This window comes from Plecotus auritus (genome assembly GCF_963455305.1).
Source record: "Plecotus auritus genome assembly, chromosome: 4".
Classification (NCBI taxonomy): domain Eukaryota; kingdom Metazoa; phylum Chordata; class Mammalia; order Chiroptera; family Vespertilionidae; genus Plecotus; species Plecotus auritus.
In genome coordinates this window covers 31,119,809-31,134,454 of record NC_137775.1, presented here as the reverse complement: position 1 = coordinate 31,134,454, position 14,646 = coordinate 31,119,809, and the positions used below count along the sequence as shown (strand labels likewise).

The window sequence follows — 14,646 nt, the reverse complement described above, 5'->3', positions numbered from 1 at the left end:
AGAGCCTTTGACAAAACTCAATACTCTTTCATTATAAAGACACTCACAAACTAGGAATAGAAGGGAACTTTTCAAAGGGCATCTATGAAAAGAACCACAGCTAATATGGCATTTTATGGTAAAAGATTGACAGCTTTCTCCCTTAGATCTGAAACAAGACAAGTGACTTTAATTAGGTAATTTGCCTTCTTATTATTGAGTTATAAGAGTTATTTGTAAAATTGATACAAGTCCCTTATCAGATATATGATTTGCAAATATTTTCTCTCATTCCCTGGGTTGTGATTTTACTTTCTTGATAATATGGTTTGCAACTCAGTTTTAAATTTTTTATTGTGTTCAATTTATCTATATTCTTTTACTTGTATTTTTTGGTGTCATATCTAAGAAACTATTGCTTAACCAACATCGATTTATAGCTATGTTTTCTTATAAGCGTTTTATAGTTTTAACTCTTATATGTTGGTCTAAGATATATTTTAAGTTAATTTTTATGTATGGTGTGATGTAGGTTTCCAATTTCATTCTTTTGCATGTGGTTATCCAGTTGTCCAGCACCATTTGTTGAAAAGACAATTCTTTTTTTATTGAATTGTGTTGGCACCCTTGTCAAGTATCAATTGACCGTATATGTAAGGGTTTATTTCTGAACTCTCAATTCTATCCTATTGACCAAATGTCTATTAAGAAGGCCACACTGTCTAGATTACTGTAGTTTTATAGTAAGTTTTGAAACAGAAAAGTGTAAGTTTTCTAACACTGTTCTTCTTTTCCAAGATTCTTTTGGCTACTCTGGCTTTCTTGCATTTCTATATGAATTTTACAATCAATCAGATTTTTAATTTCTGCAAAAAAGCCAACCTGGGACTTTGATAAGGATTGTATTGAACTTGTAGATCAATTTGAGTAATATTGCTATCTGAACAATATGAAGTCTTTCAACCCATAAATATGGATGTCTTCCCATTTATTTAGATTTTCTTTCCACAATATAGTTTTTAGTGTATAAGTCTTACGCTTCCTTTGTTAAATTTATTCCTAAGGATTTTATTGATTTTGATGCTATTATAAATGAAATTGTGTGCTTATTTCATTTTCAGAATTGCTAGTTTATAGATATACAAAAATTGTAGCCTGGATCCATGCTGAACTAGTTTTTGGTGTGGTTTTTTTTTTTTTTTTTTGTCTTAATATATTTTTTAGTGGATTCTCATATACAAGATCATACCACATATAAGATCTACATACAAGGTCATGTGCAAGGAGAGATAATTTTATTTCCACCTTTCCAATCTGAATGCATTTTATTTCTTTATTTTTTTTTGTCTAATTGCTCTCACATATACAGTATAATGTTAAATAGAAGTGGCAAAAGTGAACATTCTTTAAAAAAATAGAGATTAACTGCATGTTTTCAAAAGTAATTATTAATGGTCTTCCTAGATCCCGGAGAAACAGATGCGGCCTTAAGCTGCAAGGTTCAAAAAAGCCTAAAGTCAAGAGAGTGAACAACAAGCCACCTTATAGCCTACACTGATGATTCTTACACAAGCCCACATCCAGTGACAAGTGCAAACCATTGGACTCAGTGATACTGATTCCTTAGACTAAACAGATTGCCCCCCACTCAGTGTTTAAGATGAGAATCATCTTCACCACCATGACCCCCAGCAGTGACTCCAGGCTTAGACAACTAGTAGATGGCTGAGCACAAGCAGAAGAAGGATCTTCACACCTTGTGTAAAGCCACAGTTAAACAGCTAATAAGGAGTGAACAAAATACTTAGAAGAGTAGAAGGTATAACACTCTCAGACTCAGAGAAGAATACCAACATGAATATAAAACTTAGATATGACATCCAAATGTTCTTTTGTTGTTGTTGGTTTTATATTTCCATTTAGAATCTGATGGTAAAACTTCGGGGAAATGGAGTAATAGTAATAGACCTAGAGAACCCAAGTAGATATCATGTGAAAATTACTCCACTCCTCAATACTAAAACTTGTGGTAGCTACTATCATCTCTTAATCAACCAAACAAAACTGGAAAAACCCTCTCTGGAGGGTTGTCTGGATTGGTCACTTCACTACAAACGTTTAAAATATGTTTTTATTGATATCTGAGAGGAAGGGAGAGGGAGAGGGAGAGAGAGATAGAAACATCAATGATGAGAGAGAATCATTGATCGGCTGCCTCCTGCATGCCCCCACTGGGGACTGAGCCCACAACCCAGGCATGTGCCCTTGACCAGGATGGAACCAGAGATCCTTCAGTCCACAGGCCAATGCTCTATCCACTGAGCCAAACGGGCTAGGAGCATACAAACTTTTAGACAACTAAACCGAGGCCCTGCAATTTAAGTATAACCAAAGCATCAGATATGTTTCTGAAATATCTTTTATGGTCAAGAATGACTTTTTGTCTAAATTACTTTTATCTAAATAAATTGTATAATCTCTTGACATGACTAGTCGTTTAATTAGGAATTATAGCAATCTGGTTTTGTTTTTGTTTTTTTCTGTACTAGGTAAGAGCTAGGACAGTCACATTTTAGGATCCTGCCCTGCTTCTTACACATCACTTATGGAATATTTCCTGATTTTTGTTAACACAAAATTCACTCTTCTAATAAGAACCCCCACTAACACGAAGTCTCTCTGTGTTCTGGAGCGCTGCCCAACCTTGTCATTAACTTATGTGTGATGTTTGGGGATTCTGGTTTCTCTTCTTTGCAGAGGGTTCCTTCTCTTAGGGCACTAACATAAGCCTCAGCAGAGCAGAGCTTATGATATTTCAGGGAGTGAAGCTCTGCAGAAGAATAAACAAACCCATGTGGGGAGAGTTTGGGATGATAGAACTCTCTATCTAGTTAGAGACATCCTGGAGCTGATTTAAAAAAACAAAAACCTTCATCTGTGCCCTGTCATTTCCTTTCAGTAACATCCTGTTGACATTTACACAATTTCAAAAGTGTATCTATTAGATGAAGGGATAATGTAAATGGCCTTTGAAGTATTTTTTCATTGTCAATGGAGAATTACCAAAATAGTACCTTTTACATTCATTCTCCAATCACAAGTAACGCCACCAAAAAGTTATTTATCCCTGCACTCCTGGAGAAATGGCAGAGGAACCTGCCTTCCCTTTTTTTGTTTTGTTTAAGGAAATGAAAAAAGTAAAAAAGAAAGAAACTTAAAACAGGGCATTATAACTCAGAAACTTACACACGTTTCCATAAAACGAACGTTAGCCCTTAATAACTGAGTTCATGAGATACGTTCCCAATTGTTATAGCTGATGTGTCTACCATCAACCACCCAAGAACCATTTGACACAATTAAGCAACTTTTTGTAGTTAGTTACTAAGTATTCAGCGTTCTGCCAGAAAAGAGAAAGAAGGGAATCAGCACTTCTTGTACTCCGAAAAACAAACCATAAATCAGTTGAAAGGCTAGAAAGAATTCCGTTTTGGTCTGTTCAGAAGCCAAGCGTAAATACAGAAAAACCGGTTGGCACGTTTATCTGACTAAGTTTCGCGTTTTAAAAACACAGTACTACGCAGATGGTGTTTCTCGGAAATTTCAGGCTCAGAAGTAATTCAGATAATGGCCAAAGAGAGGCATCTCCTGCAGAAAATGGAGCCTGTGCCTTTAAGGTCCAGTCGGCTGGATCCCAAAAGGCATTCCACTTTTCCACGACAAAGAGTTCGGGGGAGCGCTACCTCTCGGGTTTCTCCCAGGGACTTGGCGGGATCGGGCAGGGCAGGACTAGTGGAGGGGCCCCCGACCGTCCCCGCGCCCCGAGCCCGCCCAGCGCCGCCGGCGCCGCGGGAGCGCATCGCGTGCGCCCCGGACTCACCGCTGCTGGGCTGCGGGGACAGCGTGGAGACCGAGGTCTGGCCCATGTCTAGGGTCGCAGGGCCAGGTCCGGCGATCACGCGGCTCTTCTGGTCCTTCGATCATGGGTCCGCGCGCAGACAGATTCCCAAGCGCTCATTTCCCGGCCGGTGCGGAGCTGCCCGCCGCGTCCCTCACCTTCTCCCCCACGCGGGTCTCGCAGCCCGGCCGGCCGCAGCCGGCGCGGCGGATCCTGCCCAGCGGATGCCTGTCATTCCTCTATGCAGATTAGCCGGGGTCAGGGGTTACGGAGGAGGAGTGAGGGGAGAGGGGGAGAGGGAGGAGGGGAGGGGAAAGTGGGGGGCGAAGGAGTGGGGAGGGGAGAGGCGCGGGCTGTCCAGCCGCGCCCACCGGGTCTGTGATACCAGCACATCCCCCTCCCCCCATGGTAGTAGAGAGTTCAGGCGACTCCCTTTTAAATGAAAAGGTTCAATGTCAAATGATCCTTAAGGACTGGAAGAAAAGGAATTACAGTATTTAGTCATGGTACTTAATTTAAGAAAATGTGTTTCTTTTAAGTTAGTTCCTTCCTCACATTGTGTTTGCAATATTGCAGCACTGTTAGATGTCTGTTTTGCGTGCATTTTTTTCTTGTTTTAAAAATTATCTCCCATTCAACAAATAGAATTAAAAAACACACACATTAGTGGCCCCAGTCGGGTTGGACAATAAATCTGAATGACAGATCTATGTGTGAGATCAATAAAATACACACGTTGCTTGCTCTCTACCACCTAAAGCCGAGGATGCCCACCTCTCCTGTGAGGACTACCAGACCATGTGGTAAGGTGTTTAAAATTACAAAAGGTGAAAACAACAGTAACTTATTTTAGAAGCTCACACTGCCTAAAAGTTGAATTAAATTCTACTATAATATTCTATTAAATCTCAGTCTTCTTCAAAATATGAATATAAGTACTCTTGGTATTTACAATTGGTGGTTAGTATAATCAGTAATCTAGGCCATATATACAGGGTGGGTAAAAGAAGGTTTAGAGTCATTGAGTACAGAAAGAGAGCTTATTCTTATACTTACTAATTATTGTATTATTCTGTACGAACAACGGTAAACCTGCTTTGCCCCACCCTGTATTACCTAGTGAGGTAGAGCACACTGAATAATGGCTGATGTATCACCATAATCCACTGAAACTCGGGAGAGTGCTAGGTGCTTAAAAAATCCTCTAAAACCTAAGAAATCCATAACTTGTGAAAATTCAATTTAAAAAACAGCAAAACAATAATATTTTCATATAAAAGGTAACTGATAAATTTCAACACCAACACAGATGTTCATCACAGAAAATGATAAAGAAAATTATTCTAACTAAAGGAAAACATAAGGTGGAAACTGGGATCCTTATAAAAGCATGATAAAATTAAGAATGATTAAATATCTGGTTAAATGCAAAAGATTAGATTTATCATTTTGAATTTTCCCTCCTAATTAGTTTATGAACCATAGATATGTGTACATATGTATATTTATATGTAGGTATATGGCATTAGACTGGATGGTGGTTGCATAAATGTGTTCACTTTAGGAAAACCCATTGAGCTGTGTTCTATGATTTGTGCACTTTTGAGAGGGACATATTTCATTAAGCAGTAAAAAAAAAGAAAGAAAGAAAGTGCGATATATTTAGGTCACTTGTCACAGCTTTAACTTTCTAGGTTTTCCTAAAGATTCAACTGAAAACTCTTAAAAAGCTACAAAGTGTATATATTAAATAAAATAATCTATTATTTAATACTTAAAACATGAAAGTCTTTTTTCCCTAAAGTTTGTGTTGTTTTATTTTTTGAAATATATTTGCTGGTTTGTTTCATTATAGTTGCCCTCGTTTTAAACACCCAAATAGACCACCCTCCATCATGGGAAAGATTTTTTTCCCCTAGAATCAATTATCTACTTCCTTTTGCCAAATTCATTCTTTTCTTTTTAATTTAAATTCTTTATTGTTTAACATATTACATGAGTCTCCTTTTTCCCCCATTGACCTCTCCCTGGCTGCTCCCACCCCCCAGCACATGCCCTCACCCCCCTACTGTCTGTGTCCATTGGTTATGCTTATATGCATGCATACAAGTCCTTTGGTTGATCTCTTACTCTCCGCCCCCCTGCCAAATTCACTCTTAAGAAACCCTGATTTTTTTCAAAAGAAATTAAGGATTAAATAAGATGTGAGTTCTAATTAGGATATTGAAATTAATCCTAACTAAATTTCCTTAAAAGTGCAAAACTGTTGTGTTTGGGAACACATCCCAGCTGAGAGGGTTTAGCAATAAAAGTAAACAATTCTAATGATTTTTCCATTTCTTTGCTTTAAGTTGCCTTAAAACTACAACAACAAAAAGCCCAGGTTAAGTGTTTGTTCAACCTAAATTGAAAGGAGGGAACCTCTCAGTCTTCCTTCCATTGATAGAGCTTAGTTAATAACGGAGGTCATTGATTAGAGGAAATACACATTAGATGTTACACATGAAAATACCCACATGTGATGATTTTTAAAAATTGACAAAAGTTAAACTTTGAGGTACAACATTTTTACTGTAGTTCCTTCTTTTCCTTGAAAAACAATAATGTGTCTCTTTTATTTTCTTCTACAGATTCTTATGTCAAACATCAAAGTGGTACTCCATAGTTCTAGTCTTCCAGGATTCCCTAAATCCATCTATATTTACTTTATTCAAAACCTTTCATGATTTGCTAGTTAATATAATCTTAGCCTCATCTGGGATTCTTATAATCCCCCGATCAGGTTGCAAGCTTTTCTCTGAAACTTGTCCAGTTCCATTACATTATTCGTGAAGCATGTCAAGCAGAGCTGCAGGAAATGTGCACTAGGGTTGCGTTAGAAGGGTGGGCCAGCTCTTCTAGTTGATTTCCAGAGCTTCTGATGGGGCTTGTCGCTGAAGCAGCCTTTTTTTTTTATCACAGCTGACAAATTATTCTAACGATCACAGAAAACGTCGACAGAAATCCCTACATTTCATTTCTAGGTTCTAACACAAATGTTAGAAGTTATCATTTAACAAGGATATTTAAAAGCAATTTCTCCTAAATTTGCCTTACTCATCCCAGATTCTGCTATTATTCAGCCAACTCACAGTTTTCTAAGAGTTCTGGGTGTTAATCCTATGGGCCTATCGTTTAAACTATGGGAATGTTTAATGTCATCTGAAAAATACGGATAGTTCTCTATTACCTCTATCCAGGAAATTTATTTTTTTTAAAAAAATGCTAAGCAAGATTAGAGCCGACATCTAACTCTGAGGAAGGTAATTCTTCAGCATTTATCCCATTGGTCCTGCTCTTTGGTCTATATTTCTAAGCCAGTCTCTTATCTAGTGCTATCCTGGTAAATGTTTAATCAGTTTTGTCTGGGGGTAGGAGACAAGATTGATTTGCAATGTGTAGTGTTTGCCAGTTTCCAAGATGCAAATACTTCTACAATGGCCAATTCAACAAGTGGTCAACCAACTTGCAAAATTTATGTCAACTGGTTTGCAGAATTCCTGGACATATAACAACCGCCCTGTATGAGCTGACTTCAGCATACCACTACTTTGATCTCTTGTAATACGCTGCCACCAAACCATACGAGGACGGAGTGTGAGGAATCATTTATGTTAAGCCTTCCTAAAAATACAGAGGGATGGCATCTACTGATTTTTCCACTGTCCAGTCTAAATATTTTTCAACCCTTGAAACAACTTCGATGATTTATTCATTTAATTCTGGAAAGAAATGAAGAGTGGATTTAATGGAATTTCCCCTTCCTGAAACTGTTTTTGCCTTGTGATGAAGCGGTGCACTTACTGAGATTTCAGGTATTCTACCCTACAACACAGGTTTCACTGGCTAGTCTGATGGAGGAGTTACCAAGCTCACTCGTCTGGGGTGCCCAATGTCACACTGCACTCCTAATGAATGGAAATCACCATACCTATTGGATAAAAGTTAAAAGAAGACATAAACCTAAACTTCTTTCCTACTAGGTCAGAGTCCAAATTGCAGACCTATAATTTGGTGGCTAACAATTACTACTGCCACCACTTCTAAATCCTGTCACTCAGATCACTGCCAGCCTGCTTTAGACGGCCAAATCTAAGCCTGGAGTGGGCGAGAGAGTGACAGCTTCCTCCCTAAGAGCACAAATGCCATGAACAGGAACCTGGGTGTTCGCTTTGCCCAGCTGCTGCCAGCGGTGCTGGGGCCCATTTCGAGACACCAGCAGTAAGGAAGAGAAGGGCTAGGAAGAGTCCTAGGGTGTGATGGTTGATCACAGCAGTGGTGGCCTGGGAAGCAAGGAGGGGGTGGTCATGTACAAGGAGGTGAAGGTTCGTGTACTTGCCACCCTTGTTCCTGATCTTAGCCATGGAGATCCAGCGAATTACTGACATTTCCTCGAGTCATGGAAATTGCTGTCTCAGAAAACCCTTTCTTAGTGGGAAGGAAATGAAATTGAGTAATTATAACTTAATAACTGTCCACATAGGGTTTTTAGAAATATAGGTTTATTTTCCAGATACAGTGCTCAGATGAAACAACACAAATTCGTAGGTCATCTAAAGCAGCATTTTAGCTAATTGTGTTCTTTCTACTTACCGTTGTCAGATTTATTAAAAAGCAGGAAACTGCCTTTTCTCCCTTCCTCTGATGGAGGTGCTAGAGGGCAATTTTTAAACTTAGAAGGCTATTTGAATACAATAGGTTCTAACAATCAGGCAAAAGAATATGTAACTCAGAAACTAAAAGCTGATGTGCAAAACATTTTAAATGTTAAGTTCGTTTTTAAATGAGAATATCTACTGGTTTTTAAAAACTTTGTACTATCCCAAAACTTGGGTACATTTTGTGAAAGGCAGTAGTTTTCTTACAAAAAATAATAACTACTGAAAAACAGTTTTACTATATCTTATAATTTCACCTGGAATTCTATACATGTAGCTAGTGTTTACTTAAAAAAAACTACTCTATAGCAATTGCAACCGAATGTTTCCTATGCCTTTTATTTTGACAATTCTGAGAGATTTTAGTTTTAACATGAAAATATAAACAGATCAAGGAGAACTTTGGTTAAGAAAAAAAATTACATCTTTGGACATTTTAGTTATATTAAGCATCAGTAGGACAGAAAACCACATTCCACAAGTATTAGCACAGGAAACAAACCTGTAGGACAGGCTTTTCTTTCCTATTGTTCTCATATTTTTATGTGATCTATTTCCTGAGTTTTCCTTCTGCTGCTTGCTCAGGCTAAAAGGATTAACAAAATACCTTGGCCCTGCCTTTGTGTAGAGGGCGTGCTGTGCCTCACGTGTGCTTACTTACTGATTGAGCTGGACAGTTGGAAGATTTACTCTGGCAAATAAAGACCTCAGGGGGTGGTGCTGGAATTTCCTTTTGCAAAAACTTTTCCCCACCCCAGGAGAAGAAGTGTGCACTGCACGTCATTTCATAAGAAAAACAAATTACTCACCCACTGTCCATAAAACTCTGACAACTGTTATAAAATTAATAATCTTTATTGACCAAAAAATCTATAGAGAACAGTCCTTGAAGACATCTTGAATAATTACTGCCCACTTTATATAAAATAATTGCATTAAATAAGGTCTAAATGACTGGTTTCCTTAACCATCGTATCCCTCCCTAAAATATAACAAAATGTTGAGCACACAAAGGGCATTTAATATATAAGTGGTAAATAAAAGAATAAGGATTTGGGTTATCTCCTTAATTATAGCAATTCGAGGTATGAATTGAAAAAAGTCCCTTAGGAATATATGTATGATTTTGGTAATAGTATGTGAACTTCATTGCAAGATAATATAAAGTCCAGCAGCTTTCCTTTTACATGCCATTTTATTAATAATCATCTAGACATCCAACAGAATTCACAGAGGGCCTCCCATGAGGACCAGCCTCTAGTGCATGGCCATGAAGGTAAGTGAGGTACAGACGCCCTCTCTGGTGGGATTCCTAGTATATACAGGGCAGGGCAAAAGTAGGTTTACAGTTATTTGTAATGGAAAATAATGCAATAATTAATAATCCTATATAATAAAGACAGAATATGCAAATTGACAATCACTTTGTGACAAAAGATGGCAGTGCCCACAGCCAATAAGGAGGGAATATGCAAATAGACGTGACAAAGATGGCAGCGGCCACTCCGGGCCTCTGGGCAGTGCGCGAAGGCGGAAGGTGGCTCCGAGCCGGAGCAAAGGCGGAAGGCGGTGGCCAGAGTGTAGGCTCGGGTCCTGGGTGCCGGCAGCCAGGGGAAGAAAGGCCTATTCTTGCACGAATCTTTGTGCATTGGGCCTCTAGTACAAGTATAAACTCTGTGTTTCATGTCCTCACAATTGTAAACCTCCTTTTGCCCCACCTTGCACAGTAGTCCCCCCTTGTGCACGGAGGATATGTTCCAAGACCCCTAAGTGGATTCCTCAGACTGCAGAGAATACTGAACCCTATCTATACTAGGCTTTTTCCTATATAGACATACCTATAATAAAGTTTAAGTTATAAATAAGGCACAGTAAGAGATTAGCAATAATAACTAATAATCAAATATAACAATTATAACAATATACTATAATAAAAGTTATGCGGATGGTTTTGGGGCCATTATTAAATAAAATAAAGGTTACTTGAACACAAGCACTGGGATTCTGCCCCAGTCAATCTGATAACCAAGAGGCCTACTCCATGATTAACAGGCAGGGCATGCATACAGCCTGGATACACTGGACAAAGGGATGACTCATGTCCTGGGCAGGACGGAGTGAGACAACACGAGACTTCATCACGCTATCAGAATGACAGTAATGCAAAATTTATGAATTATTTATTTTGGAAACTTTCCATTTAATATTTTTAGACCACAGTTGACCGTGGGTAACTGAAATTGCAGAAAGAGAAACCCTGGATAAGGGGGACTACTATACATGTGGAGAGTGGGTGTTGGGACTTACAGGTAAATGATTACAATAGTGAGTACTGGTAGAGGTGTGTTCCACCAAGAGTTAAGGATGAATCATGGGCTTATAGAGGCAAGGCTCTGAATTTTATTAACTGCTAAATCCAAATCTTTCCAATACAGAGTCAGCAATTCTTTCTGAAGATACCTCAAAATCATGAAGCACTTCTTAAATCAAAGAAAGATTAAATTCTGATAGTGTGCTGCTAGTATTAACTGTATTTATTTATTGCTTATAGCTTTTTGAGGAATAATTTCAAAACCCTAATATCTACCCATTTCAGGTAAACAGTTCAACAAATATTGGTAAATATGTAGTACAACCACGACCACAATGAAGTTTTAGAAAACTCTGAGAACCTTAAAGAGTTCCATCGTGGTTAATCACTGTTCCATCCCTGGCATCGGGCAACTACTGACCTGCTTTCCATCCCTATAGTTTTGACTTTCCTAAAATTTCATATAAGTTGAATAACACAAGTGTAGTTTGATACCTGGCTGCTTTCACTTAATACTGTATATTTGTACGTATCAGTATTTTGTTCCTTTTTGTTCTGAGTAGTGTTCCATTATATGGCTATCCCAAAGTTTGTTTATCCATTTACCAGTTAAGGGGCGTTTGGGTTACAAGTGTATTTCATTGTATTCATATTCTATGAAAATACATAGGATCTTTATTATATATGCATGATAGTTCTATATAAATAAGAATTTCTTTATTGGTTCATCATTCAACTAACAAATATTTATTATGCATATCCTTTGTGAAAGGCTCTGTTCTATATACTTGAGATATAGCATTAAACAAAAAGTAAAAATATCTACACTGCATTTTTTAATGGAAAAAGTTATTGGAATGTAGTTGAAGACAATTCAAGATGAAGAACAGAACTACCTGGTAGTTATAAGAACTGAAACATCACTAGTAGGAAGGCAAATTTAAAGCTTATTTTTTTGCCTTCAGGGAGAAATACAAATGCATTTTTAGTGTTATTTAAACCACTTCCATTATTAAATAGCTCAGCATTCTATAACTAAAAACAGATGAAAAACTCATATCCACTATTTATTTTTGTTTCCTTTAGAGTAAGTACCTCTCTATAAAAATATTTTTTTTATTCGTAGCACAATGGTGTCTTTAAAACTTCAAATGATACCTTAAGGGAATTACAAACAAAATCAGTAGTTTCTCATATTTAACAGTCTTAACTTCAACTGTTCTTTACTTTTATGCTTCTTGTATTTTAACTCAGGGGGGAAAAAAGCAGCTATGAGGTTTGTCCCTAAAAACATATTTATTTTATTAGAACTTAAATCTGAATTTAAGACATGCCTCCAAGTAAAACAACCCTCTAGAGAAAGTTGTACAGATTGAAGAGACCTTATAATATGAAATGGATTTCAGTAACTACAAATCACTTCTCAATTAAGGAAAGTTGACACATTCTCCAAATAGGTGAAAAAGGTGGGAGCCAAGAAGGAGGGTGAGGCAACTTGCAGGTGTTCAGACTTAATCTTTCATCAAAACGAGATTTATTCAGGAGAAATCACACAATAAGAAGTAGACATACAAAATAGGCTTGGAATACTGCCACTTTAAATCCACACACCACTCTTCAAGCAATGAGGCTTTTTTGCTAATGAGTTTTCATTCCCCAACTTCTCTAAGCAGAGGGCTTTCAATTATGAGAAGGCACAAGGGAAATTTTTACAAGTTACAGAGGGGCCCAATATAGAGTAAGAAGCAATCTTTACCTGATCTTTTATTTACTTACTTACTTACTTACTTACTTACTTACTTATTTAGCATAAAATGCTGTGGATTTTGCTGTGTTATAAACATTCCAAAACCCACATAAAGTCCCAAAGAATTCCCCGTTTATTCAGATTATTTTATTGTGTCTTTATAGGTGATATAGACAGTATTGTTTTGTGAACCAGTAACACACACACTTTGCTTCTGTGAACCAGTGCCAAAAATAATACTCAGCTACATTTATTATTAAAATAGTCAACCTTCATATACATTTCTCACTTGAGTCTGTGATTTTAGGGTGATAATTTTTGCTTTGTTTTCAAGTAAAATGTTACCCTACTTCACCTGGAGTTTTTCATTTCACGCAACAGCACTATGGATATTTAGGTGTACTTCATTATTTATGTCCATATTGAAATAGCTAATACTTTACTCTGAAAACTGAAATTACTATGTGAACAGTGAAACTTTGTTCCCAGCTGGCCAACACTGCAGATACTAAAAATTCATGGCATTTCCCCCATCTTCTACCTAGATTTACCCTAAAGCCTTGGTTCTCCAACCTCTGTTCGTCTCCCTCTTTTATTAACATCTGGAGGACTCATCCTTCCTCCAATTTTATTTTCTATGGCTAATTTGGTTGATTGATTCTCAGTATCTGGCCTCCAATTCTCCTATATTTTATGTTCTCAAAGACATGTTGGCTTAAATGTCAAATCTCCCTGGACCTAAATATATATATATCCACAGAAACTTCCACATGGAATTTATCCCGAGGCTGTCTCCTCAAACATCTCCTGCACTGGACTGAGTGTCATTGGAAGCCATTCTTGTTTACCCTTATAAGGCAGCACAGAGCCAGCACATGGTAAGTGCTCACTGAGCATGTATTTTACATATAAATGAATGAATGAATGAATTCATCTGATCTGTAACAATGCACTCTTTAGATCTGTAGACACCAGGAGAAATAGGAAAAGGAAATTGAGGATGCAATAAAAGTACAGTGGTGTTCACTGTTAGTCCTAGCAGTAAGCAATAGTGTCAATGGAATACCATTTACTGATGAGTACTTACGTTTTTAAATTCGGTAATGGAGAAAACATATAATCCAAATATTTCCATCATCTACTGATTCCATACATTTACATTTTCAATCCCCCCAGTTAAAGCTTTGTTCAATTTCTCCACATCTTATTTGATTTGGTTAAAATATAACAGTGTTTAGCAAAAGAATCTCCAGGTTCATCCATGCTGTTGCAAAAGGTAAGAGTTCCTTTTTTATCTACTCCTCTACTGATGGGCACTTGGGCTGTTTCCAGATCTTGGCTCTTGTAAATAATGCTGCCATGAGCATAGGGATGTCGAAGATTATGCATTATGCTAAGTGAAATAAGCCAGACAGAGAAAGACAAATTTAATATGATCTCACTTATATGTAGACTCTAATGAACAAAATAAAGTGACAAACAGAATAGAAGCAGAGGCATGGATACATGGAACAGACTGACCCAGGTCAGAGGGGAGGAGAATGGGAGGGCGGGGGGGGGGGGGTTGATTAAAGAAGGTGAAGAGATTAGCCAAAGAACATATATGCATAGCCCATGGACACAGAGAACAGTGTGGTGATGGTCAGAAGGGGTGATGGAGGAAGCTGGGTGGAGGTGGATAAAGGGGGGGGGGTGGACATCTGTAATAGTGTCAACAATAAAAAAAAAAGATACTTACATGTTGAAAAAACAATTAACAGTGCTAAAGCTAAATAGGAATATTCATTAACATACAAGTCATAGCGTACAGGTTAACAGTGGGAGGGTTCTAGTTTACTCTGCTTTTGTAGGAAGGAGACATTTGACTAAGGTAATACAGGAATTGTTTCAGAACACTGGGGGTGTGGTGGACAGATGCCAAGGTGGGTTCCTAGTATTCACATATTGTGTAAGCCCCTTCCCTTGAGTGTGGATGGGATTTGACTTTCTTCTACTCAGCACACTATGGCAAGGA

The 14,646-nt window shown here is 37.8% G+C and overlaps 1 protein-coding gene across 14 annotated transcripts in view; it reads right to left on the bottom strand.

Moving 5' to 3' along the window:
• The window catches only part of PHACTR2 (phosphatase and actin regulator 2), a gene marked incomplete at its 3' end in the record, with an annotated part of 169,032 nt that overhangs the window by 103,250 nt on the left and 51,136 nt on the right, over positions 1 to 14,646 (bottom strand). For 4 of the 14 annotated variants that reach the window (XM_080664819.1, XM_080664825.1, XM_080664826.1 and 1 more), the window contains exon 1: positions 3,860 to 4,107. The exons of 5 other annotated variants lie outside the window; for them this stretch is intronic. In XM_080664819.1, the coding sequence (XP_080520945.1) occupies positions 3,860 to 3,905 (46 nt within the window). In that variant the 5' untranslated portion in view covers positions 3,906 to 4,107. Of the gene's footprint in view, positions 1 to 3,859; positions 4,118 to 14,646 lie in introns of those variants that run through there. 5 more of the 14 variants (XM_080664831.1, XM_080664829.1, XM_080664822.1 and 2 more) reach the window with 3 other exon arrangements.